The 27,904-nt window shown below is 42.0% G+C and overlaps 1 protein-coding gene across 2 annotated transcripts in view; it reads right to left on the reverse strand.

Annotated features, from left to right (window-relative positions):
• ZZEF1 (zinc finger ZZ-type and EF-hand domain containing 1) overlaps positions 1 to 27,904 on the reverse strand; it is a 112,026-nt gene that overhangs the window by 63,187 nt on the left and 20,935 nt on the right. For both annotated transcript variants that reach the window (XM_045824406.1, XM_045824405.1), the window contains exons 4-21: positions 27,035 to 27,206; positions 25,625 to 25,824; positions 23,988 to 24,198; positions 23,090 to 23,206; positions 21,758 to 21,936; positions 20,133 to 20,231; positions 16,200 to 16,291; positions 13,652 to 13,800; positions 9,670 to 9,781; positions 8,416 to 8,631; positions 7,199 to 7,299; positions 6,471 to 6,640; positions 5,771 to 5,904; positions 4,254 to 4,324; positions 3,200 to 3,314; positions 2,240 to 2,399; positions 1,212 to 1,333; positions 983 to 1,105 (exon numbers count right to left, since the gene is read on the reverse strand). In XM_045824406.1, coding sequence (XP_045680362.1) covers positions 983 to 1,105; positions 1,212 to 1,333; positions 2,240 to 2,399; positions 3,200 to 3,314; positions 4,254 to 4,324; positions 5,771 to 5,904; positions 6,471 to 6,640; positions 7,199 to 7,299; positions 8,416 to 8,631; positions 9,670 to 9,781; positions 13,652 to 13,800; positions 16,200 to 16,291; positions 20,133 to 20,231; positions 21,758 to 21,936; positions 23,090 to 23,206; positions 23,988 to 24,198; positions 25,625 to 25,824; positions 27,035 to 27,206 — 2,543 coding nt within the window. The remainder of the gene's footprint in view (positions 1 to 982; positions 1,106 to 1,211; positions 1,334 to 2,239; positions 2,400 to 3,199; positions 3,315 to 4,253; positions 4,325 to 5,770; positions 5,905 to 6,470; positions 6,641 to 7,198; positions 7,300 to 8,415; positions 8,632 to 9,669; positions 9,782 to 13,651; positions 13,801 to 16,199; positions 16,292 to 20,132; positions 20,232 to 21,757; positions 21,937 to 23,089; positions 23,207 to 23,987; positions 24,199 to 25,624; positions 25,825 to 27,034; positions 27,207 to 27,904) is intronic.

Raw genomic sequence — 27,904 nt, forward strand, 5'->3', positions numbered from 1 at the left:
CATGGTTTTTACTGCACTATAGTGACTGTGATTAGCTTTTATGTTCTAATTAAAACAAATCACTACTAGCATGAATTTCCAGTGGAAAAAACACTGAGTTAGGAATTTTCAGACTTTAGAGTCCTATTTGGAACTTTGGCAAATCTGAGCCCATCAACTCGCCTCCCTCCTTTTGTGTTTGGTCCATGCCTTTATACCTTTAAAATAGACTTTTTAACATATGCCCTTTCTACTCCCACAAAGTTATTGTGAGACTCAAACAAGAAAAGTGAAAAAAATTTGTATCCTGTAAATTTAAGTGAGGGAGAACATCTTTTAAATACCAACCTTTCTAGCCCTGGCTGGTGTGGCTCAGTGGATTGAGTGCTAGACTACAAACCAAAAGGTCGCCAGTTCAATTCCCAACCAGGAAACATGCCTGGGTTGCAGGCCAGGTCCCCCGTTGGTTGGGGTTGGTTGGGGCCTATGAGTGGCAACTGATTAATGTTGTAATCTCTTACACATGGATATTTCTCTCCCTCTTTACCTCCCTCCCTTCCCCTTTCTCTAAAAATAGATAAGTAAAATTTAAAAAATACCAATCCTTCTAATTTACCTGGCAACATATATTATCACTTCTGGATTTCAATCTGGTTATTCATTTACCATAATAAAGTGACATATATGGTTTTTATATAATTTTATGCGCTGTACAATGATGAAATTAATCCATGCACAGCTTCCTCTTTATCCCTTCTCTAACACAGACCAAATCCGTGTTAGAGGATGCCAAATCTATTCAGGATGCCAAATCTACTCTAAAATGCCAAATCTACTCAGACTGGCATTTATCCTTGCTGGCAAAACCACTGATAAAACAGAGGGGGGTCTTCTAGACGTAATTTATCTGTGTACATCTGTGCTCGTGGTAGGGTTCACTAAGTACGGTCACAGTGCTCCTGAGGGGGGACACGAAGCAGGTTCAAGTGCCAACTCAACTCACCTTATTCGGTCCTCCTTCGGGGTCACTGCAGAGCCGCTTCAACAACTCTGTTAGGGCACTGAACTCTCTCAGGAGTGTGAGGTGTGAAATGTCCAAAGTGCAGAAGTCCAGCAGAAAGATTACCTAAAGGAAGATGAACAAAGCACTTAGTGCCCTCCTCGGACTCTGCCTGTGGGTGCAGGTCACCAACCCCTCCTACCCTTTACAAAGGGCCTCCACTTTGTCTTACCAGTTGACGAGATGCCATTGAAAACACCGAATTACATAATTTTTCTACTAAGGATTTTCCACTGTACTGTGACAAAAGGGATTCCAAAATCACTCTCATGCTTGCCAGAAACTGTCCCACATCTACCAAAACATAGAGAAAACAGTTTTTTACATGGCAGAAATATCACTTGCTAGTCAACATCACGGGCAAATTATCACAGAAGCTGTGGAAGAAATTCTACATCAGCAAGACCCCAAGACCACGAAGTGTTGTATAAATGGTTTCTTCTGGGTGGGAAAAGCAGTGCATATCTCAGTAAAAGATGATCTTTGAAGTAATTTATTGTTTTACTTTTTTGTTTTTGCTTCTTTTCAAATTGGTGAAGAGAACACTTCCGTAAGTGAAGTTCCACGGCTGATCTACGCGTTGCTAGTGTCCCTTGGTTTATAGCGGGCCCATCGTTAGGTATGCCACGTGAGGAGGTCAGCTTTAGGGGGCAGGGCTGAACAGTGTAAGCGTTTTTGTCACCGCTGCTGAGACCACGCTGGATGGAACTAAATCTTCCACATACGATTTCTCAGATCCGACTGAGTTACATATCATTAATTTTCTGTGGGTATACAGGACACGAATCTGAGTACTTTCAGTAATCAGCAAAGATCGCAGCAGGGCTCACACACCTTAGATGTTAAAAGTTTAAGACTTTCCTTTCAGATGACTTGATTAAAACCAGAATAACACTACTAAAGAGTATGACATCATCTAGGAGTACTGTATGATTGCAAGGGCAAAGTTTAGGCTGTGAAATGACCTAACCCTACAGTAAAAAAAGAAAGAAAGAAAGAAAACTTAGGCATACTACAATATTCAGACAGGAAACTTTAGGCAAAAAAATATGCTACAGAATTCTATTCTAAGAAGAAAAAAACAACCTAAAGACAAATCTGATTTGTACCAAGAAAAAATGAGTACTAAAAAGTGACAACACGCACAGGTTCAAAACCCAAACACCTATCTGTTTCCATGGACTTTGAAATGAAACTCACATTTTTCAAGAAGGTCGACGGCAAGATCTTTGGCTCCAGGGTCTGTGCTCTTCAGCTGCAGGTAGCACCAGGAGAGCAGGCTGCCCTGGACAGACCAGAACAGGGAGAAGAGCACAGAGCCGACTTCTGCTTGGGCCCTGTCGAGCATCAACAGTTCACACTACAGGGGAGGAGACGAAGAGAAAGTGTTTACAACAAGGCCATTCACAGAACACAGCCAAGGGCCTTTTTTAAGACAGCAGCTACTACTGGCAAAAATAATTCTAGGGAAATGGGGAATGGTCATAAAAGAGCTTTCAACCCAGAAGTGACCAAGACAAAAGTATTACAAAACTTCCTGCTTCACCCTCAGCTTTTAAGAACCGCCACAAATAGTTTTTACTCCATAAGGTTTCCTCTGCCCCTCAGGAACCTTACCCCACCAATCATCTCTATTCCCTTTCACGTCTTCAAATCCCTTTTCTCTCTGGCTCCTTCCCTTGAGACTTTAGTCAAATATCTCCCACCTTAAAAAACAGTTCTTATCCCCATATATGGCTTTCTAACCATCATCTTTATTCTCCAGAGTTTCTCTGAAGAATCACCTGACCTCCAGGAATAAACTCTTGCACATAAGAACCACAATATATGTTCTATTATAACTGCTTTGTAATTGCCCCAAACTGGAAACAACCTATCGCTCTAAAGTACAACAGATAAATTAATTGTGGCATCTCCATAAAATAAACATTGTGCACATGCAGCCACCTGGATGAATTTCAAAAATGAGCAAGAAAACATGTCACAGAAGTGTCCCCTTACTTATTTGCAGAAGCTGGCTAAGAGCTAAGGCAGGCTGAGAAACCTTCGTGCTCACGGGAACAAAGCTCCATTTGTACTGTAAATGAGGGCTAAAGGGGAAGGTGCAGTGACTGCTCCTAAAAGCACAAGGCAAAGAAACAGGGAGCAGCCATCAGTTACCTCTCGAGCAGCAACAGAGAGGAGAGTCCTCATGACTGCCAGGACCTCGCTGATGTTCATACCGGCCAGGTCGCCTTTCTCGGGTAAAAGAAGAAGGCCGCCTGGATCCTTGTCACTGGAAGAACACAAATCAGTCATGACACGTTTCAGAAAGCGGATTTACATGCTATTTTATCTAAAAAGGTTCCCAAAAAGAACCTAGCAAGACTTCAGTGTCAGTTCAAAGGGATATGGGGAATTTGAGTCAGGGGAAAAAAGCCACAGTCCCAGCTGGGTGTGTGCCACTGCCCGTTCACATGTGCCTATGTAAGTCCATAAATCCTCAAGTCCTTCGAAGAGATTCCAAGGAATAAATCTGATGAGTATATCACCTTGACACTGATAAAAAATATCCCTAACCTCATGACTGTAACTTGACAATCAGGCTAGTCATTCCCTGTGTCTTCAACTGTTCTTCACATGACAGCCCCAGCCTCTTCCATCACCCATGATACTTGATCTGAACAGGTTTTACACAAAGCCCTCTAAGTACGGCATCCACTCCAAGCAGTCCGACTTGCAGACGGTGAGTAGCTCAAGCTATTCGTTTTCTCCTTCAAGAATCTATACCTTCAATAATGCATGCAACCTACAAGCCAATTAAGTAGTGGATGCATGCAAAACTCTCCAAACCATCCCCTCCTGGCACACTTCTTTTGCTAAGCCACCATTCTGCAGCTGGGTTTTAATAAAATCAGGTTTTTAGACTTCAGTACAGGGCTTCAGGTTTTGTCTTCAGAGATCACTTAGAAACTGAAGTATTCAAGAGATCCTCTATGGGTTCAACTCTAAATTGTCTTATAACAACTGGGGCTTGGCTTAAGCTCTGGACAAGATTCTTGTTCTTCCACTACTTTAGTTGCTCTTGTGACAAGCGGTATCTCACTCCAGAAACTTGGCTGAGATAGGAGAGTATCTGGTCACTCCCAAAGCACATGAAAGGAAGGGACAGCCAAAGAAAACAACTTTGCAAAGACTTGAAATATTGGGCAATTGAAAAGAATTACAGACTTACCTGAAATATGTGCACAGTGAGCGGAAAGTTAGCTGTAGGGACTGCTTGTGTTCCTGCTCGGTAACATTTTTCTAGAAATAAGAAACTGCACATTCAGAAAATCTATTCCATGACATTCCAAAGACCTAGAGAAGCATGAGATGCCACTGCCCACAGCGCCCAAGCATGAGGAAAACTGGGGTTCAGCAGAACACCTCACGGTGCCCAACTAAGGCCTGGCCTAATGCTAAGGGGGAGCAGAACCACCTGTCTAAACAGAAAAGGCAGGTTTATTTTTGTTCACTGCTAAAGTTAACATTCAGTTTTCCTGCAGGAAAGTTGGATGTAAATGTTTACAAAGATGAGTTCCAAAAGATGTATAGTACCTTTCACCACTGGGCATGCCGTCACAAGAGGAAAGAGCGGGGACAGGGTGCATTTCTTGTGGACTTTCTGTTTGTTTTTAGACAGGATCTAAGCTTTGTCTATATAAGCCAGAACAGCATATGGTGACAGTTACAGCAATCATACCTCCTGACACGGCTACTGGGCTACAGTGGGAGCACTTTATTTTTTCTTAATCCAATCAGTGCACTGAACACCTCCTATGTAAGAAATGGAGAGGTACTGAAGACCCAGGACCCTGACTGGCACAGGAGGGTGGGAGGGATAAGATATGGCCACAAATGACAGCAGTGCTATTTAATTTATCAGAAAGAGAAGGGACATACAACCCTCAACACTGATGTAGGAGGAGCAGGGAAAGTGACAGGGCTGCCCCACTAATAGACAGTAAGGTCACTCAGGAAGTCATATGCACTCTTTCTAATTTTCTCTGTAGGACACATGCCAGCAGAAATATTACTTGCTTCGCTCCCTGGTAAATGCTCCCAGCAAACAAGAAGGACTAAGCTCTGCCCATAGTCCAGTGACTCAGGCTAGGGATGCTATCAAAGGTTATAACTCACAATGTAAAAACCGGTCCCTCAAGCTGATATGCAAACTTTGCAGATAGCTAAAATAAAACCAAAGATCCTTCCTCTTCCCTGAAGCCTGTCTCAATCACTTAGCCTCTGCATAATTACCTTCTAAGTGTCTACTGCATATGGGGTTAGTTTTTCTTGTGGCAGGTGTTCCCAACTAGACTGGGGACCTTTGGCATTGGAAACCACATTTTATGCTTCTTTTGTTACATCCTTTATTTCTACAGGCTTTTATGTATCACACAGAGCACTTTTATTAGATTTGTTAGTTAGCTGTTAATATAGAAATGCCTTTTCAAAGTGCTGTATCCAATTCTCTCCATCAAACTCTTAGTAGTAGTTCTAGTAGTTGTCTACACAAACAATAAAAATAATCTATAATCATATCATTTATAAATAATTATTTGTTTTAGTTTTTCAATTGTTATTTTGAAAATATCTTTTCCCAGCTCTATAGCACTGGCTAGGCATCCCAATACACCAGGAATAGGTGATCCATTCCTGGATCAGTAGGTGATCAGGAATAGGATCCACACTTGTAACGTAAGTAAGTACCATCATGGTGAAGAGATGGTGCCGCTGGGTCTGTCGATCCGGAAAGAAGATGGCAGCCCCACCAAGAAGGGTGTTTCTGACTTCTTGTTTTAACATTTCCATGGGCACTGAGTCTTCATCCACCCTATCCACCACTGACAAAAATGAACAATGGGATCGACTTTAATATACTTCATTTATTCACTATATATCTGTGTTAGCTAGTTATAAACTCATTACTTTCCATTTTGTAGTTAATATCAGAGCACAGAAATATTTCTGTACAGGCTAGGCAGTGTAAGAAAATAATTTCCTGTCTGTCTGTTTACATTGAACTAAAATAAAGACTATAAGTACCAATTTTAATTTCATTACTTCCCTGTCCTTTTGAGACACAACTTGGCAAAAGACTTAAAAATAACTTCATATGGTCACATGTTTTAGTCTCAATTTATCATCGTAATATCTCCCCTTTAGTCTATCAAACTCATTCCAGCGTCTTAGCTGAAGTAAAGACCGAATCTCTCAATATAACACAACTGTATATCAGAAACCAGGAAGTTATTGATGAGGGAATAAATAATGATTCAAAGGAAACATTCATTTCCCAAAGAAGCAATCCCTTTTCTGGGCTTGCATGATCACAGGACCCCTTGTTCTCCACAGCAAGGGGCCCTGCAGGAGACAAGCACAGGACATTAAAGAAAAGCCCAATCCCTACCATCACATAAGTGTGTATAGAGCTCCTTGGCGGCCTCCACCCCTCTAGGGCTCTGGCGTGGAGCCTTTGCATCCTCTGAGGAAGCTGGGGAGTCTCTCTGCAGCACCGAGAAGCAGCTCTGGAGGAGCTGCAAGAGTAGGGTTTGGGCAGAGATGCATTCTTCTCTTGGGCTACAAAAAGACAAAGAACATCAGAAAGCAAAAAGGCAAGTTGCCTTTTTACCCTCCAAAGTCAAATAGTCTATAAAGGACTGTCTCCTTTAGGCATCAGACTCAGTGAAAAGGATGCCAACCCAGGGGAATAAAGATGGAAGGGAAAAAACACTGTACTAGGTACAGTCTGCTAGTACAGAGCCCACCTGACTCTGCCCATGGTGAGGCAAGGAAATGCACTTCTGCCCCTGTTTCTTCACCTGTACAATGGGGTACTGCTGTAATACTTGACCTGCTTACCCCACAAGGTTGCAGTGGTGATTAAATGAGAAAATGTTTGTGAAAATACTGCCCAAATAAATTGGCTTATAGAAATGTGTGATTTCTATAAAATATTAGTCCTTGTTAATCCTATATCAGGTGTTACTTTCCATAATAACCAAATCTTTCAGATCAGAACCATAAACTAGTGGGAAGTGAAAAAACTTAGAAGAAAAAAACTGTCCATTAAGAATAGCAAAACTCAGTGTCTTCAGTCGTGTTTACATGATCACCTTATAATGAATTCGGACCTACTTTTGCTTCAATTTACTGTAAAAATTCCAGAAGATCTGCAAATCAAGACCTGCGAAGTCCAGGAAAGATCTGTACTTTAAGCCACTTTCCTTCTGCTGCATCTAAAAAATTACAAACCAGAAAAAATAAAATTAAAAATGCATTTAGAGAAGTACTATAATGGCTCATTTACTTCTATCTGTTAAGGAATGAAGTAGCCAAATGGATAAAATTCCCATATAATGGATACTTACTCTTAACTACTAAAAAGTCTATGAACAATTAGTTTTGGTGTGAAACTTTCTAAAATATGAACACATGTGTATGTGGTATGTATATGTACATATGTATGTGAGTGTACATATACGCATCACACACACACCCATGGAGGTGCCCTGACTTCACAGACATCGCACCTGAAACATAAGTGAGTCTCCATTCAATGATGATTAGTGTCCAGGACTACATTACAGTATGTTTTGACCCTTCCCTGAATGTAAGCTAAAAGACCAATTCTGCTGTAAATGCTCCTGTCATTTCCAAGCATCTCTTTCTCATTTGCTATTTTCTGCTGTGTCAAGAGAGCTTGAATAGCCAAGACCAAACAAACCATATAGAGTTGAGTTAGCAGCCTCTGAATGTGCCCTGAAGCAGAACAAAGGTCAAGAGCAGACACTGCTGTACACATGAGAAGCCATCGCCGATTCTTGAGATAAACCAGGTTCTCTATGGTGATGGCTATAAAAATCTTCCCTCAAGTGAGTTGTCACTCTGTTTTTATTAGTGACTGTAGAAGTCAGCATCAAAAACACAAATGATTTCAAATTCTGACATTATTTTGGTACTTTTAGTAAACAAGTAGAATTTATCTACACTCTAGGAATAGTTCTCTTTAAAAAAGACTCAAAGAGGACATAAATCCCATAAACTCACTTCGACTCCCCAGTCTACCACTGGCTACCATGGCTGGGGATCTTTAAGGTCTGTGTGTGTCTATTATAGGAAGCCTCACAATGATGGCCATGTGCCACTCAGTCTCTCAGGACTGATGCCCCCAGTGGCCACCATCTCACTCCCTTTGGCCTTCCAATGTCATCACAGCATGACACCTGCCCTACTCATTCACACTGAATGGCTCCCACAGGGCCAGGTTTCGCTGGTTGGTGTTCGTTTCCCTGAACACTGTTGTTTGTTCTCCCAAAGGAGTGAGGTTTAACAACTGACGACAGACACACTACCAGATCATGGGCAAGCTGCTGGATGAACTGAAGGGTCCTAAGGAGCAGTGTGGCTCCACAGACACTCTCCTCCGCGTCCTTTCTGCAGTGAGCACAGTTGGCGCTCAGTTCTGCTTCTGCCCTCACAGGCCGAAGGTACCCACTGATGCTCAAGCCTTGTACTCCCAAGCGCTCTGCCGACTCCTGACGGGTGCACAGGAACTTTACCATCAAATACTAGAAAGGACAAGAAAGATTTAGGGTGAAGGACTCAAAAGCCCTGGATACTGATGAAAGGGAGATAAAGGCCTTTCTGGGAAGGGCTCCCTATGACTTTAACAATTTATGAGGGACCAATATGCTAGCACTGGGGACACAAATATAAGTCCAGCATCTTTAACAAGCAGAAAAAAGACAATGTGAATGATGAATGAAGCCTGGTTTTGGGAAAGTTCACAGTAAGAGAAATGACATTACTCCCTCTTCAAGGCAAAAACAGGATTAAGACAGGGTGAATAGGAGAAGTACATTTGCTCTGTGGCACAGTCACGTTGATAGAGATCAGATACACGGCAAAAAGTCCATGAATGCCCTAAGGAATCATCTCAAAGGCCCCACCCGATATATGCAACCCATGTGTTGGAAGCCCAGGGCACAGCCCTGTCTGCTCAAACCTAAAACCATTTTCAAAACCCAACTTCTGTGCAAACTGTCTGCTTCTTACAGTGAATCCACTACTCAACTGCATAAATATTTACTGAGCATCTACTCTGTATAAACCCGAAAGATACCTCTTATTTCTCTACTTAACCTTCTAAGATATACATTAGAGGTTAAAAAAATTAAGTAGCCAGGTAACTCCATAGCTATGAAAACACACCTCTCCTGCATTTAAGCCTGTGTACTTGTCATTCTCTCAGCCTGGGATGCTCTTCTCTGCACATCTTAGCCTGGCTGAAGGTGATGGCTTTATCAGCTTTCAGTAGTTGGCATCACACCACCTTCCTTGGGAAACCCTCCTTAGTGAACTCCAGACTGGGTTAGATACTGCAGGGCTGCAGGAGCCCGCTGTAAATCCCTTTACCACAGCCCAGAATCACAATGTCATGTACATCTGTGTTTCCCATGAGACTATGAACTCCCCAAGGGTCAAAATCACGTCTGCTTCGCCTCAATAGTTCTAGTGATGGCACACAATGACGACTTGATAAATATTTACAGATACAAGGAAGGGAGTGGGCAAGTGCATAATGGCCACAACTCAGTAATGCTTACTTTGGCAACTCTGCACTGCTGCAGCTTGACCTCTGCTTCATCCCATTCTTCTTCCAGCTCAAACCAGCCAACAGGGTCATCCTCTCCAAGGTCATCAGATGAGCAACCGATCCTGTACACACAAAGGTGATCACAAACACTTTCCTATTCCTAAACTTCTCACAAGTCCAACAAATAAGGCACCATCTATCTAAGTAGTGTTTAACTTGTGTATATGGTCCATTAATTTACATATTAGGTAGTTTATGGTAATTTCCTCCCCATTTCTCAGCCTCCTCATCTGTGAAATGGGATCAGTACCAAACATAATCTGAGAACTAAAGAGAAAGCTTGCTTCTCTAGGTAACTGGCTTATCTGAAGAACCAGACATGAAGTCAAGGGATCTTAGATGAGCTACTCAGAAATAAGAGACAATTTAACAGCTGGTGTGTGTTTCTGGAATGGTCCAAAGAAGAAGCAGGTTCAGTGTTGTTTCCCTGGCTAATGTAAGAGTGAGCAGCCTGAGGTTTGGGCTACATGCAACAACTGAAGAGTAAAAGCTGGGGAGCTTTCAGATCCTGGAGCTCCAAAAAGGGAAAACTTCAGCCTTCAGAAGCCTCAGTATTTTTTCCTGTCCTTTTAAGAAGCCCTTCCAGCCCTGGCCAGTGTGGCTCAGTACATTGAGTGCCAGCCTGTGAACCGAAAGGTTGCCGGTTCGAGTCTCAGTCAGGGAATATGTCTAGGTTGTGGGCAAGGTCCCCAGTTGGGGGCATGTGAGAGGCAACAGGTATCTCTTGCACATCAATGTTTTTCTCCCTCTCTTTCTCCCTCCCTTCCCCTCTCTCTAAAAATAAATAAATAAAATCTTTTTTTAAAAAGTCCTTCCAGAAAAGCCTTTCAGCCTTGAGGCTAAAGAAGCACAACTATTTGCCACTTCTTTTTAAAAATTGGACACTTAAATCGTACTCCTTTTCAGCACTTAAATAACTACAGAAAAGACAGTCTTTTCATGTAATAGTCTGAAAACGATACTATTTACTCTAGGATATAGCTAACAAGCTAGCATCACATGAGTATTCTATATAGATAAGAAAAACAAACTCAGAGATTTACAGCAAGAAGAGGAAAAAGACAAAGGACCCAGAGTAGGTTCTGTAACAGAGAGGGAAAAAATGTTCTTTTCCTAACATAAGTCTTTCTGAGCATAAACTTTAGCACAAAATAGTCAACCCTAAAACCAATGGGACAGCTGGTATTCTGTCTTAACCCAAAATCCTGTTAATGAGTTTCATCATATATTTGAGGATTTTTTAATTTACTCTCTGGGAACATTAAGGAAATTTCTGAGGTACAGAGAGCTGGCAGGGTGTCGAAGAGGAGAGAGAAGCAACCTTGATCCCTACACCACACCGCAGGCAAGGTGGAAAAAAGAAAGCTGAGTATTTGTACTGTGAAGTGTGCATAGCAAGCAAGCAACTAATTCTGGAGCCAACTGACTGACCACTGTCTGAACAGAGGGACAGGAAAAAAACCCAGAAAGACAGATGCATGCACATTAGCATTTTGATTTCCAAACTGGAAAGGCACTGATAATATGTAGGCTACCCAAATCAGGATTCCAGAGTAGTTCAGTCTGAAATCAGAGGTAGAATCAACAAGGGAATAGTAAATAGGCCTACATTAAGGCTAAAAAAAAATTATCCTACATAAAATGTGAAAAATCTTGTTTGACAGCAAGTTAAGGAAAAAGACCTATTTTAATATGTCCCAAGAGAGGGACAAAGCTGCTTAGAAATAACTGTAATATCTAGTTATTATTTTTAAAAGGAAAGCATCTTTAAAGAAAAAAAAAGCAAGACATAGATGTATGATGGGAGGGAGATTTGATCATTTTCATTAAGGGGGCTGAATTAAGACCACTGAGTTGATACTGAAGTACAGTGAATTCTCTGTCATTAAGATTTTTCTAGAGAGGCTGACTGACCACTTGTTAGGGATGCCTCCAAAGGAAATACAGCATAGAGAGGGAGTTTTTCCAGATTGTCGCTATTCAAAGTGTGGTCTGCAGATGGGGAGCATCTGAATCACCTGGGAGCTTGTTAGAAGTGAAAGTCTCAGGCCCCACCCAGACATACTGGATCAGAATCCACATTTTAACACAATCCTTGGTGATTCATCTGTACATTGAAGCTTAGTAGTGCAGTACTGGATGACAGTTTAAGGCTTCTATTAACTCCAGCACCCTATTACCTGTGATAAATAGCAGTTAAAACAGCAAGTCTAGGGTTTGGCTCTATAAAGTTTAACTTGCTAAAAGTAACCAGCGGGGAACACGGCCCAGTGACCTCTGCAGCAAAATCCAACAGGTCCACCTCTAGACTTTATCTTATTGACCCCTCGGTAACATTCGGCACCACTGCCCACGCCTTCCTTCTTTCAACTTGGATTCATGATGACACATTCCCAGCTTTCTGCTGCTGCTCTGGCTGTTTTTCTCAGTCTTCTTTTCTGTTGCCCCTTATATGCTGGTGCCTCTTAGCATGTTGATCTAAGGGTGCTTCTCTTCCCAGCCGACATGCTCTTCCAGAATGATCTTTTCTAATTCATTTTAAATTATCATTTAAATGTCTCTCATATCTGTGCTTTCAGTGCAAATGTCTCTTCCAGGCTCCTAGCCCATTTATCCAACTGGCTACTGAATATCTCAAAGGCTTCCTAGAACCTCAAATTCAACAGGACCAAAACTGAGATCATCATCTTTCCCAATGTATTTTCAGTCTCATAGAAAGACACTGCCAATGTTCCCATCTTCCCAAGCCTGGACCCCAGCACTCACCAACCAACACCTAAGCTTTCTCCCCTCTCCCGCTCTACAGTCAGTAATGTAACAGGCCTTGCTGCTTCTACCTGCTAGTTGTCTCTAAAATCAGTCCACACCTCTCCATCGCTGCTCTGGCTGCTCTAGTTGAGATCACCCACACCTCTGGCCTCCGAGCTGACAGCGGCAGCCTCCTCCATTTCACCCTGCCTCCATGCTTGCTCTCCTCCAATCCATGCTACACACAGCATGATCCAGATCAGTGCTCCTAAAACACACATCTGGACCAGTTCTTCCTAGGACTCTTCACTACCACGCTCCACCCACTCCCTGGCCCCACCTCTCCCACTGCTTTAAGGAAAAGTCCAAACCCTGACACAGAGACAAAACGACCATTAATGACCTGGCCTCTTCCTAGCTTTCCAGCTTCATCTCTCACCACTCTCTACCTCACAGTATCCCTCAGTAATACAGGACCCATTGGTCCTTGAATGTGCCACACTTCACTTCCGAGTTCTCAAACATACTCTGCTCGGGACATTCTACTTCCACATCTTCAAGCGGCTGATTGACTCTAACCGATCCTTTAGTTTTTACCATAAATACCATTTCCTTCAGGAAGCCTTCCCTGATCAGGTCAGGTCAGGTGCTCTGCCATGTGCTCCTAGAACACGCTCCCTTCTCCTACCTAGTATTCATAACATTGTGATACTACCAGTTTCATCCTTTGCTTCTGAGTTAAACAGGAAGCTCCACAGAGCAGTGACTGTGCCAATTTGCTCATTACAGTGTCCTCAGTGTCTAGCAACTGGCCTAGCACATAGTAAGTGCTCAATAACTATTTTCAATAAAAGCATGAATAGAAAGAGGGAGTTTGGGGTATGGGTAAATTTCCAGTGGCTAGGTAAGGCTGAAGACCTCAGGCTGCCCACAGTTCAGGCATGCATCGTTCATTACCAAGCCATCTTAAAAACACACATGCCTGGTCACAGAAGGGACCGAGTCAGAATCTGCGAACAAACTAAAATGCGTATCTTCACATTTGTTGTTAGAAGCAATGAATGCTCATGGCCACTGAGGGTGGGTCAGTGGCACTTTCTCTATAAAGACAAGAAGGCATATTTCACCAATAAGAGAATGTATACAGTCTTATTAACTACAAAGATTTTTATTCTGTTCCTTACCTGCTTTTTACAAATTTCCTAAATTCCTGAATCTTCCACTTGTCATATTTTTCAAACCTTTTGAAGTGTTCTTCTGCATGAAATTTATCAGAAGATGAGTTATAGGCAAACACCAGCCCACACTGGGCACCAATGCCTCCACGTCGAACCTGGAAACAGAGATCTAGATAAAGTACAGCAGAAGGGCAAAGTTCTGTGGCTGTTTTGTTTCCAAATGATATGGTTAAATTCAAGTAGCTGAAAGCAAAATCAAACCAATGAAATGATCTTTGAAATACATTAAGTCCTGAGAGATTCAAGAAGGCAACAAAGTAGGTAGATGTTATCTCCTCCCAGAAACAAATCGGAATTACAACTAAATTCTAGAACAATCAACCTGAATAACCAACCGAAGACCAGTTGAACAGAAGCTTTACAACTATGCATTTACAGAAGAAGCCACACTGAGACTGGTAGGAAGGGCAGAGAGTCAAAAAGGACTGGCCCCACACCTACACATGGTGTCTGAGAATCCAGAGGGACATCTCAGCTGCAAAGATCCCCCTCTGAGGAGCAAGGATCTCTACCCCACACTGGGCTCTCTAGCCCACAGCACCAGAGCTGGGAGGAGGCGCCCACATAACAACATCTAGCTATTAAAATCAGCGGGGAGTCTGTCCATCAGGGGAGACAGGAGTCTGCCTAGAAACCCAGGTACCCCCTTACAGAGCCAATGCACAAAATCTCATTCTTGGGCACTCTCCCTGGGCTCCAGTGAAAGGACAACAGCTCAGAGCAAACTGGAGTCACTCAGGGAGAGACTGAGTTGTGTGGCCTTGGGAAGAGGGCTAGAGTGGCAACCACAATTGTCCCTGTGCTGAGTCCTTCTCCCATTCTACCCACAGACACCATCTTTCCTGGGTCAAGCAATCCCCTCCATAGGGTGTCAACCTGGGGAGATCCACTGGTCTGACCCTGCCAAGGAATCAGCTAGCTTTCGGCAGCCTGGGTCTATTGTAGTCTTTCTTGGAAGGCCCTTCAGGAGGTCCAGGAAGACTCAGGGGGTGTCAGAGATGCACAGGGAGAGACTGAGTTGCATGGCTCTGGGGAGAGATCCGTTCACCACCCATGTCCACCCCCCCACCCCATGGAAGATCCACTAGCTCCAACCTCCCAACTCCCTATGGCCCCAACCCTACCAAACTCCCTGCCCTGCTTAGGAATTAGCTAGCTGCAGGCAGTCTGGGACCACTGTAGTTGTTCAGAGGGTGTCAGACACGCACAGGGAGAGACTGCGCAGTGTGGCTCTAGGGCAAGGGCCATTTTTTTCTCCACGCGCCCTGACCTGGTGCCACTGTTCCTATATAGAGTTCTCCCTCCAGAAGGCCAAATCTTAATCTGTTTAGCCTGATAAACTCTACTGGTCTCACCCTGATGGCTCCCTGAGACTCTGCCTTACCACAAAGGTCCACAGCCCCAGACAGGTAGCAGCTGCCTTTGAGGCACTCTGAGACTTTTGCTGAGTGGCTGCAGACCCAGTGCCGGTGCCAAGTTTGAATCTGTATTAGCTAGGTCAACCTCACTTGCCTCTACCTGGAGACTTGAACCTGACTTACAGAACTCGCTTACGCTGGAGGCTCTTTCAGTCGCTGAGCCCAACAGGTAGTCAGCAGGTGGAAGCTAAATGTTGGAGTACCTTGGGCCTTTTGCTGACCTGCCCCAGGCTCACTACTGGTGGAAGCTGGCTTCCATATGTGGCTTGGGCCCCATCATATGCACTCAGGCCCAGCAGAGGCAGCCACCAACCATAGATCTCTTTGTAGCTCCTAACAGGTAGCTCAGGGCGAGTCATAGACAGCACTTGGCATTGACCTGTACCTGAGTACCTCCCAAGAGGCCTCACAGTGGCAGGCTTCAGACTACAGCAGAGCATGACCCACACAGCAGACACCAGACCCTGCTGGGATAAATTACACTTCATGGTATCAACCCCTGCACAGCTTGTACACTACGGTCGGGTCAGTCCTCACAGCTGGCCAGCCTGGGGTCAATCCCACCCACAGATGGGCCAACAGCAATCAAGACTCAACTAAAACAGGAGGGCTCACATAGCCCACACAAGGGGCCTTCAGGGAGCACCTAGCTCAGGTGATCACGCAGCCTACACCACTAAGCCCCACAGGACACCTACTACATAGGTCACCCTACCAAGATTGGCAGACATAGCAGATCTGCCTAATATACAGACAGAAATACAGAAAGGCAGCCAAAATGGGGAGACAAAGAAACATGCCCCAAATGAAAGAACAGAAGAAATCAAATACATTAAGTACAGGAAAAGTTAGAAAGCTGCATCCGAAGAAATGATTCCTTACCTTTCTCAATCCTCATGTTCACACCACTCACAGACTTAACAATCTATTCACCTCTGTGTCCCTGCCCTCTGCTACAGCCCTGACACAGAAAAATCATTAAATGTGCAGTGAAAAACCAGTGACACACACCTCTAAACTATAACCCTATTTTTCAAAACAGTAGTGACCTTGCTTGAAGGTAGTGTGAGAGTTACCATAATTCTGATCTGTGTAACTTGGAAGGCAGATTCGGTCGCTGTAGAAAAAATAGTACTCGCTCTGGTTTTTCCAGTCTCTGTGAGAAAACCTGCAAAACGGAAAAACTAAGTTACAATGACTAACTCATTTGTTTTAACCCTAAGAACAAAGATCAACAAAACAAACCATATCCTTTGAGACAGGCAATAACTAGTTCATCTGGTAATTTCATAGAAATTAGAAAAAGACTTCTCCTCTGGACAGATGCATCCCCACTGACAAGCCCCTAGGTAATAGACCACGGGCCAGGTACAACTTCCTCAAGGCACAGTCATTTCAACACTCTGAGGTACCCATATAGAAACAAAAAAGCTTACAAAAACTTTAATTCAGAGACAAAAGACTGGACAGTCAATCATCTTTTGGTGCCATTCCTAAAACCATGACTGATGTTGGACCCAGCTGACAAAGGCAAGCAGGCTTAGCAGCCGAAAGAGGGATTAGACAGCTTTTAGAACACTTTGTTAGGAAAGATCGTGAAAGACTTAGAAACGAAAAGATTGCTGGGTGTTCTGTGCAGCACCCACTTTGGGTTATCTCTACCTTTCGTTGTTTCTGGGCCGTTGTAAATGGCCCAGAGTTTACAGAGTAGTTCACTCTGTAGACTAATGACAGTAGTGCAAATGATTCTTGTCCACAGAAATAAAACTTGTGTTCTATGGAAATGCAGCCGGTTATTCTTTATGAATGCTGACCAGTTCTGGATGGGTGTGTAAATTCCTGCAGCATTCTTATTGGTCTGTGTGTATTTTATGAATTCTCCTTTGAACTGTGTAACATCTTACAAATTTCCTCACTAATTAATGACATAAATAAAAAGTCTGACATGTTCACTTTATATATTTGTATGAAATCACAGTTTACCTTTTTTATTGCTAATTACCCTTTAATTATTCACAAAATGTCTGCTGCTAGACCCAAAGCTGCTTTTCTCTTTGAGATGGTAGAACTCGCAGATTTGCTGAAGTCAGCACTAACCAACCGTTCTTTCTAGGACCATGAATTGCTCTCAACCATTCTGCTTTATCAAGGTAAAAAGACTAAAACCAGTTTCATGCTTCTTATTTCATTATACTGAGTTCAATAAAGAAACACTCGTAAAGTTGAATGTCCACGAAATAATATGCAAAATTTGTTACCAACACCAAGAAAATTTAATCCAAAGGAATGTTTATAATTCAGAGATAAGCTATTATATAATCTAGTTCTATCAGATAGTAATTCTGCAATTTTAATAAAACATATAGCCATAAAAGTCACACAAATTCCACTCAACAGTAATACTGAAAACTACATCAATTATTAAATTGTCACTTTCTCAGGAGTCTGGATGCCTCTAATCAAATCTGCTGTAAAGGCTGAGATACTACCTAGAAATTAACTAATTAGCACTTTTAATTAGTCTCAAAGTAGCCAAAACAATATAAACTTTAAGTCAAAAGAATCAGACTCTTTTTAAATAACATTGCCACCAAACGCACATTTAAGCACTTGGAAGGCCAAAATAAATAAATAAATAAATAAAGCTTAAATACTAAGTAAATAAAACCTTTGACCTTCCTTTTCTTGGTAAAAAACCAGCTCATGTGTCTAGTTATGATATTGTAAAGCTACATTTGTTTTGACACTGTGCCCCTGTGCCCAATTGATTCTCTTAAAATGTCAGGAAAAAAAAACAATCATAGATTTAAAGAATTTAATAAATCTGTCCCTTCAGTTATACTGGCAGCACCTTGTACTCCTTGAAAGCACCAGACCAGTGGCCTTGGCCCACAGGAAAGTCAGCCCTCTGACTGTCCATGCCGGTTCTCTGACGCTCTGGGCAGCGAGCGGCACATGTCTGGGACTGATACTTCCCACAGCTGGAGAACTTACCAGTGAAAAGCACTCCTCCCCTAGAAGGGGAAGAAAGAAATCACTCCTCAAAACCCAACAGATCTGTCTGTGAGGACTTTCCCCTGTCCCTCCTTTGTCCTCAGGCTGTTTCTGCAGTAGAGCAAGAAAGACCAAAACCTACTCTGAGTTACAAGATACAGAGAGTGATGGCTGTGGAGGGAGTGGCCAGGAGAAACGCAGTCTCCTCCTCCATACTCGCACACACAACAAAAATAAAAACCCCACATACTACTACTAGTTCATAAAATCTATGCATCCCTGGAGGAGAGTGAGGAGAGGTAGGCAGATAAGACATAGGGAGAATAACACAACATTCAAATCAGATCAGGCATAGTCCTTTAAGACTCAAAATAGTGTTAAAACCCATACAGTGATTTTTAAGATAATGAAAATATTCTGTATAATATTATAGTGATGGGTACACATCATTATAAATTTGTTCAAGCCCGCAGAATATATACAACACTAAGAGTGAACCCTATGGACTTTGGGTAATTATGATGTGTCAAAAGATGTTCACCCTTGGTTAAAAAAAAAAAAAAAAAAAAAACCTGGCTGGTGTAGCTCAGTGGATTGAGCTCGGGCTGCAAACCAAAGTGTCGCAGGCTCTATTCCCAGTCAGGGCACGGCCCCCAGCAACCGCACATTGATGTGGGGCAGATGGTATATGGGAAACATCTGTATCTTCCTCCAGTTTTGTTGTACACTTGAAACAGCTCTAAAAAAATAAAATCCTTTAAAAAAAGATAGGTGGAGACATGGTTTGAAATGGTTATAAAAGTAAAAAAAGAAAAGATAAAATAAAACAAGAGAGGACTTTTAGTGGATGGTGAAGACAGTATAAAAAATTTCACATATTGTTTTCGGGAAGATTCTGCCTTGCGTGCTCCAGAGACAAAAATCCTAGTTCTTCTGAGAGTAAAGGGGAAGTGCAGAGAGCCTTTGGCAGAGTGGTCTTGCCTTTCCTGGCAAAGGGAAAAGGGCAAAGGGCAAAGGGCTGCCACTGACTCCTCCCAACCCTACTCTGGGTGCAAGTGACTGAGCAGCCTGCGGTAGCCTTCAGCGTGGCAGGAAATGGGTGCAGTGAAGAAAATACATTAGCAGAGGCTGAGCTGCTGAGGAAGGACTTCAAGATGACAGTCTACTGCAAGAGTCTACTGCTTAAGACTACCAAGTAGAGGAGGTGCAATGGGAAAAAGCACGTTTCCTCCTTAGAGGTCTTCACTGGTTCTAAGAATGGATACGGGAAAGGACACAGAAGAGGGACCACTGAGAGAGCAAGCGCTCTGCATAGCTGTGAGGAGAGCCAAGGGGAAACCAAGTCACAGCAATAAGTTCTTTTCAGTGTTTGATAATTATTGGAACAGTCCACCTTCTTTACTGAATTGGCAACATTCAAAGAAGAACAGGGAATAAAAAGGGGACATACACAGGCGACTAACTGGCTGGCCAACAAGATGGATGAGGAAGAGACTCACAAATGCTCCCTTGGATGAAGAAAACAACTTACAACAACTGACGCTGAAAAGTATATCTGTAATTATCAAGTTGACAATAGGGAAGGAGTGAGGCTTCCTTCCATATACTTCAAGTGCCAGACTGGACATATTGAAAAATACCCTTTTCTTAAATTGTATTTTCAGCTCTAGAGTGCACTGATCCACTGAGTTTCTTAATACTTAGAGATACCGTAATAGAAAGACAATCTGAACTTTAAAAAGGTGATTTTTTATATTGCAAGAAGAAGAATCCTTGCTTTTCAAAACTGAAGTTTCTCAAGTATCTTTGTTACAGGTGATTGACACCTAGCGGATTACAACCCAATAATAAAGAACCACACAAATGGTCCAGGGATCCCTGCCAACTATGGGAAAACCTGAAGTGACACCTGTACATCCTGGACATGTCGGACCAGGGCGAGCTTTCACACAGCTGTCTAGCGAGCCCGCTGTGGCCCATTTCATGCACTCGACACAGACAGACCCACCACTCACCGTCCCTTGTCCACGGTTCAACAAGGAGGTTTTCAGGCCCCGACTTCTCTTCTTTTCCTTTGACATCACAAGCCTGCAGGGTCAACTGGAGAGGCTTACCTGATCAGACAAAAGGGAGAGAGTGTGTTAAGCTGGCACTACAAAAGAAGTGAGAGCTAGTGTGCACATCAGGGGGAATGATATGCCTCTGGCCATCCAGATTGCTGACTAAAAAGTTACCCATTTACAAGTTATATTACTTCTCTGTTTAAGTTGACACCATCTTTTGTGCTTTCTGGAAAGACAACGTACAGCTTATCTCCCTAAGTGATTTCTAAAAGAGGTCTCTAGAATAACTGCTCATCAGAAACCAAGTACAATGTGAGAAAGAGATTAATACCATAGATGCGATGTGTATGGAGGTGGGAAACATTCCCAAAATACCTTTTGGAGCCAATAGTTAGTTTTAACTGTAATTACAGTTAAACATATAAGTAATGTTTTAGGAGGTTGGGTCTTGTTTCTTTAATACACCTCCAGAAGATTTTGAAATTTTAAGAATTACAAAAACCAACTTTTGCTATAATGATCAGAAAACTTTTCTTTTTCCTTTGTTTTAATAATATAATGAATACCCACCAGCGTCTAATCCAACCCAGAACTAGAATATTACCATTAACGAGCATGCCCCCCGAGTAATCCTCCCTATCCTGTGCTCCCTGTCCAAATAAACGCTTATCTGAATTGAAAACTTTTCTGGAGAGTATTTTCCAGACACTACATATCACTCTCATCCAGCTATACATGCAAGGGGCCTCCTACCTCTTCAAAAAATGACCTTTCCAAATTTAGGGGGGAAACTTAATTTACAAGACACCAATCATCTGACTTCAAAATTTGAACATAAAATAAATGAACTGATATTAAGGCAAAGGTACAAATATGATGGCAGAAATATCAGAGCAATGCTTCTACTGAGGAAGAGGCTGGGATCCAATACTATACTTTGTGGACAGAGACTTTAGCCCTAGAGGCTGAATGGCCAATAAGCTGTTTCTCACGTGCCAACTGTGATCATATGGAAGTAGCTATATGGGATCCCGTGTTGAGAAGCATTAGGAGGCCCCATCCTGGGCAAACAGAAAAGTGCTAAGATGAACTACCCAGGAGGGGAAAGCGGTGGCAGTCATATATATACATTTATATACGTCCTCCAACCGGCTATCACAGGGATGCATTTGAAGACAAGGATCCTTTGCACTGTGTCAGAGCTAGCTCCCTCTCTCCCCAAGATGAGAGGTACTCTGCCTTCCCAACCCTCTTGGCCTACACAATGAGACACTCCTGTACTTCACCAAAGATGGCTGTGACCAAATGGCCACCAAGCCAAAACGATTAAGCCAGAAAGTCCTGGAAGTACAGCCTAGTAGACCTTCATGTCCTCTTCCCTTGATGCTGCCATAAATGAACCAACTTCCATCCTCCTGCTCCCTACCAACCCCAGTGAAAGAGGATATGCTTATTCAGGAATTATGGTGCAACTCCAACAACCCAGTCCACAGTCTAGCCAAAAAGATAAGATGATGCCAGAAAGTCCCACACAGACAATGGTTTGCTGACTTATCCATCATGCCTAGGTCATTTACCATATTTAAGGAGTAGGTTCTGCCTGACTGATGCCATGGACGAGATGAGGGACGAGGCATCATAGTGTGTGTCCAGGTGGTCTGCCACGGTACACAGAGAGCTCAGCACTTTAGCAACACTTCCTCTTGCTAGTGCAAAAGCCAGAAGAGTCAGCTCCACTTCTGGAGTAGAACAGCAGCTATAACCAAAGAGCAAAACTTCATTTCTTAACAACATGAAAAATCCAGGTAGCTCAAACCCCATGTAATTGATGACGCTAAGTCAAGTTGGCCTGCCAAGTGCTTTTGATGTTTACCAGAAATACTTTTTCAAAATCCTTAAGATAAACTAAGGAAAGACTAAATCAACCCAGAGTATCAGGTAATTAAATCTTCATTTCTGTAACCTTAATCTATAAGTATTAAATAACACTAATATCAATTTTAACAAGTCAAACTTTACAAACCAAAAATAAGCAGCTGCAATAAGCTTCTGCTATTAAGAAAGCTGGGTAATGATTTGGCTTGGCCAGAGAGTTAAGAATTTACTCCTTCAAGCACTGAAAACTTATTTTAGCCCTGACCAGTGTGGCTCAGTTGGGTGGACATTCCCACAAAGTGAAAAGTCACTAGTTCAATTCCTGATCAGGGCACATGCCTGGGTTGTAGGTTCGGTCACTGGTCAGGCGCATGAGAGGCAACCAATTGTTTCTCTCTCACATTGATGTCTCTTGCCCTCTCTTTCTCCCTCCCTTCCTGTCTCTCTAAAAATAAATAAATGAAACCTTAAAAGGAAACATATTTTAGGTCTACTTCACATCACACTTCTCTGCCTTTTTAACACATATTACAGTGAAACTTTTAAAACCATTTAGGTGCCCAGGGCCTGGTTTTCACTCTAGTACAGTAACACCCTGAGGGGTGGCTGAGACAGAGCTAAGTGTCCCTGCACTAATCGAGCCTGCTATCAAGGTGCTCCTTCCCAGTTTTACAGACAGTCAGGCTTGTCAGGTCTGTGCGGAGAGGTAAGCAGGTTCTGAGGAAGGCCATGGGCTGGGGATATGCATGAACTGAGAAATTTTGTATTTTGGACTTTGGGACATCTGTTCTGACTGACTCAGAGGACTCTACCCTCTTTACCCCCAACTGGTAAGGTCAGGTGATACTGCTAGATAATGAAGTTTTATGGGTAAACTATTATTTCACTTTCCCCTCAGTAACCAAAAATGAACCATTTTTACTGGGCTCTTTAAAAGACTGTACACACACACACACACACACTTAAAAAAAGAATTAATAAGTATACATGCCCTCTATTCCCCACAAACCCCATCTCATTGACCTTGATTTTACCTAGTTATCCTTATGAGGAAGCTGTCTACTTCTTCCAGAACATTGGGGGACAGGAAAGTTGAGCCGTCCATGGACCCCGGTGAGAGGGACAGTGGAGGCATGTGCTGTAGTGCCTTTCTAGAAGTGTAAAATGTAAAATTAGGACAAATCCAGGCAAAAATAAATTTAATAATCTACTAGATGAAAAAAATGAATCATTAGGAGCCTGTCTTGATTAATCCCTTATAACCAAATAGAACGTGGTCCACAACATAAACCACCCCGTTCCCCACAGCAGTCACAGTGCTAAGTCGTTAGTGAGGTTTCTTTCTACACGTACAGTACCAACACCCCACCGTTTCTGAAGCTGGCTGTTTTGCCTCGCATGTTACTACTGGGTCTTTTTGCCCTAGCAGTTTTTTAGGAGAAAATTTTTAAGGGTGCTCTACATTTAAAAATAAATTAGTTGTAGCCCTGGAAAGATTTCACTCATTAGTGAAAAAGAGCCCACTTTGGACCCTGGAGTCCAAAGACCTAGATTCAACTGACCTATCACTGCCTGGTCACGTACTCAGGGAAAGTCACAATATCCTCATCTATAAAATAGGGACAATTTTTACAGGCTCATTTCACAGAATAAGTCAGTAGATAATACACAGCATCTGGAAGTGCTTTATCCAATACAGAGTGCTATATAAATGTGAGTGACTGTTTCCCAAAGGATAAGAAACAGGAATGGAATACGCGACTGCCTCACAAGAATAGAGCTGAAGGCATAAACAGGAAACCACAGGGCACCTGGGACTGAGTGGTTGACTCTCCATGATCAAAGGTCGAAGGCTGCTCAGTGATATCCCTAAAGGTTCAGAGAAGAATGAGTACGCCTTGGTGTGAGTGGAAAGCGGAGAGCGTGACTTACTGAGTGTTGCGCAGCACTGTCTGGACAAAGGCAGGGTTTGTCTCCATGGAAGCCGTCACCAGAGATGTCAGCAGAGACCAGTACCATATTGCAGAAGCATCTGAGACCGAGACCCCAGACTTCTTAACTTTCTGAAAGCCAACAGCCCTCAGACCATGAATTCTAGTGTCGCATCCATCGCTAAGACAACGCTTTATGTTAATCTGGACATCTGTCAAGCACAAACAACAAATTCAGTATTGGATTAACTTCTTCAGCTCAGCAAAGCTAGGCTCCCAACTAAAAAAAAAAAAAAAGCAAAATAGTAATGCACATTTCAAAAAGAAAATTCTGAAGATATACCTTAATACCAGAAATAAATAATGTATGCAATGGAGCTAGTATATAACTTATCAAAAAAGCACGGACCAATCTAAGGAATAAGAATAATGTATAAATGCATGTATTTATGTAATACATGTAATATAATAATGTAAATTTTTATATCACAAAGCTTCTTAGGAATTTATGAGTCTTAAAAATTAACACAAAGAGCACTTGAAAAATACTGATTAAATACATAGTAAATATATTTATAGAATCTTTAACAGAGTTCTGAAATTTGGATTTAGTTATAAAACAGTAGCTAGGTCATAGCAATTGTAAGAATTTCTTTTCAATAATCAAGTCCAAATAGATGACATAAGTGCAGCTCACTTTAAAGAGCAATCATAATTTCTTATTTGGCTTGGAGAGAAGAATGTGAGCCTTTGAAAAGGACACAACTAAGAGAAAAGACCATCCCAGTATAAGGCAGGAAGCTTCTACTCAACAAGCTTAACTACTTCTTTGCCTAGGGGAGAGACGCAAAGACTCTACCTCCCTAGGCCTCAGTTCCCTTGAGCAAAGAACACTTCTTTTGGCCCAGGAAAGCATTAGAAGAAATGAGACAAAACATGAAGCATTCCGGTTCCCTGAATGAAATAAGCCTGGAAAGAAATCACAGAATTGTGATTATTTCCAAAATGCTATGTGTGAAGCAAGGTTATAATAGCATAAAAATGGAAACAACCTGAATGTCCAAGAATAAAAGCGCTGGTTAAAATTAAAGCATAATCTTACAACACTAAATAAAGGTGTGCATGAATATATATGACAACACGTTAAAAAATTACAAAAGGGCATGTACAGAGTATTACTGTTTTTGTTAAAAGATATATAGAGATAGATGTAAATATATATACATAACCCTACTTTCTATTTTAAAAAAATGTGTGCAGGTATGTGTAAGCATACACACACCTACACACATAAATACGCAAATATAACAAAAGGTCTGCAAGGATCCACCCCAACAAATTCACAGTGACAATATCCCTGAGTAGTGGGACTTTGAATATTTTTGTTTATATTTTTCTAATTTTCCAGTAAGAAAACAAGAATAACATATTTGTAATTTAAAAGGACTTTACACCTTTTCTATAACTTTTAAAAACACTGAACAGATAAAATAATTTCATGTGCATCATGAGAAGCAAATCGAATCTCCAAGAAAAACAGCTTCTCCACTTTGGAAGTCTTCCTGCTAAAAAGATTACTTCCTTCCTCCCTCCCAATCCCCTTAGTTAGAACAGCAAGACGCTTCTTGGTTGACTCACAGAGCTGAGTGATGTTAGCATTTTCCAGCAGTGTCACATAGCCGGTGACATTGCTGGGAATGTGCACATCACGGACTTCCTGGAGATCGCTGGCATTCCTCCCCACTGCTACTGTCACCTGCTGCGGCATGTAGCTCTGGTCAGCGGCAGCCACTGCAATGGACAGGTGCCTAAGCACAACATCTGGCTTCATTTTTAAACTGGAAAAAATGGAGAACAGAAACTACAAATGTTTATATCAGTCAAGAACTTGCAGGTTCCATAAGTCTCATCACCAAGATCTTATAATTGACATTTCCCAAAGACTGATTTTCCTAAAACCAACTAACTTCAAATGCTGGCTATCAGTTTCATAGTCCTTATGACTTTCCCAAGTCTCTAAGATTCATTTCTGTTCAAGATTAATCTTACAATCCTTTTAAAGCTATTAGTACAGATAGAAAAGTTCAATATGAACATTCTAGCAAAATTATTTTACCTGGTAAGAAGCGAATTCTAAACTGCATCCAAAGAACTATATATTTCCTCATCTGCAAATTAGGTGGCTAAAGGTTATCTCCTCTATGAGAAGACATGACAGTTATTTCTATTTCTACCAACTAAAATTAGCCTGTTCTCTGAAGGGATTGATGAAAAGTTAGATAGCAGCTTCAGGACTTCTAGAAATATCATGGTTTACTGTCACCAATTCCACTCCAGGATTCCTAACCACCCCATTCCCTCTTCCTCTTCTAAACTAGCCAACTTAGTTGATACAGATTTTTTTAAATGTACAGCAAGGATCTTAAAAAGTGAAATTACAGCAAGGATCTTAAAAAGTGAAATCACATGTTATAAGAAAAATACTTGTCTCTTGTGCTATTAATTTGCCTGAGACACTAGTGAAAAAGACCTGAAATCAGTATCATAAAATATTAGTCAAATGTTATTTTCTCCCTTAAAGTACCAAGTAAAGAAATTATCCATGTTTATGATTACATAAACCAAGATACATGATAATTTATGATTCCTTTTACTTGATTCTTTTTTTTTTTTTTAAGATTTTACTTATTTATTAACAGAGGGAAAGGGAAGGAGAGAAACATCTATGTGTGGTTGCCTCTCATGTGCCCCCTACTGGAGACCTGGCCTGCAACCCAGACATGTGCCCTGACTGGGAATTGAACTGGCAACTCTTTGGTTTGCAGCCTGGCACTCAATCCACTGAGCCAAACCAGCCAGGGCCCTTTTACTTGATTCTTAAAGCACCTTCACAGATAGTCACAATACAAAAAATAAAACGCAGTTAAGTAGAAAATATTAATATTCTAAATTTTTTAAAATAATTTTTTAACACATTGATGAGATAAGAGAAAGAAAGCAGGTAATTTTCTTTGCCTTTCACTCAAAAATTGGTATCATACCACCCACCGAATCCAGTGTGAGCGGGCACTGCCATCTGACTGCCAGTAGGATGATGTTTCTCCATTTGTCATCTTGTCAATGTCTGCGGGGTTGGAGGATGTTTCTATATGAGCATAGCACTTTGCTATTGACTTGAGTTTATCCATCTCTGGGCTTCTAGTTAGGTCTCCAGGGCTTTCTGCAAGGAAAAGCAGATTTTATCATGTGGCATCTCTCTCATAAAGGGGGAAAAGGGGGGTCATTTAAAATATCTATCCTCTTTCTCCAGCTGCCAGTAAGGTGCTTGGTCCTCCCAAGGAAGCTAACGCAAAGTTGTGGTAAGGCCCTCACTTCATCCAGCAACTAGCACCGTGCCAGGTAGCACTCACCTGCCATTTGCCCAGCACTCACCCAGCACTTGGTCATACCACAGCCTCCCTCTGAGAACCTGCTTGCATCTCCTTGGCCCTCATCCTGCATCATGATGAGGTGATAGTGACGGAGGATAAGATCAACACCTTTATTAAAGCAGCCAGTGTAAATGTTGAACCTTTCCGGCCAGGCTCGTTTGCTAAGGTTCTAGCCATTGACAACATCAGGAGCCTCATTTGCAGGTTGGACCTGCCCCAGCAGCTGGTGCTATACCAGCAGGAGGTCCTGACCCTCCATCACTGCCAAAGAAAGTAGAAGCAATTAAGGAAGAATCTGAGGAGTCTGATGATGACATGGGCTGTGGTCTTTTGACTAAACCTCTTTTGTAACACATTCCATAAAACGGTGAACTCTGAGAAAACTATATCTACCAGAAATAAGCTTGGCACTTGGCCCTAGAGGAAAAAAAATGTTTATCGAATCTCTCCTTCCGAAGAACTCATATAAAGCAGAAATTGGCCAAGG

Source organism: Phyllostomus hastatus, unplaced genomic scaffold, assembly GCF_019186645.2.
Source record: "Phyllostomus hastatus isolate PE091 unplaced genomic scaffold, TTU_PhHast_1.1 phas_scaffold_55, whole genome shotgun sequence".
Classification (NCBI taxonomy): domain Eukaryota; kingdom Metazoa; phylum Chordata; class Mammalia; order Chiroptera; family Phyllostomidae; genus Phyllostomus; species Phyllostomus hastatus.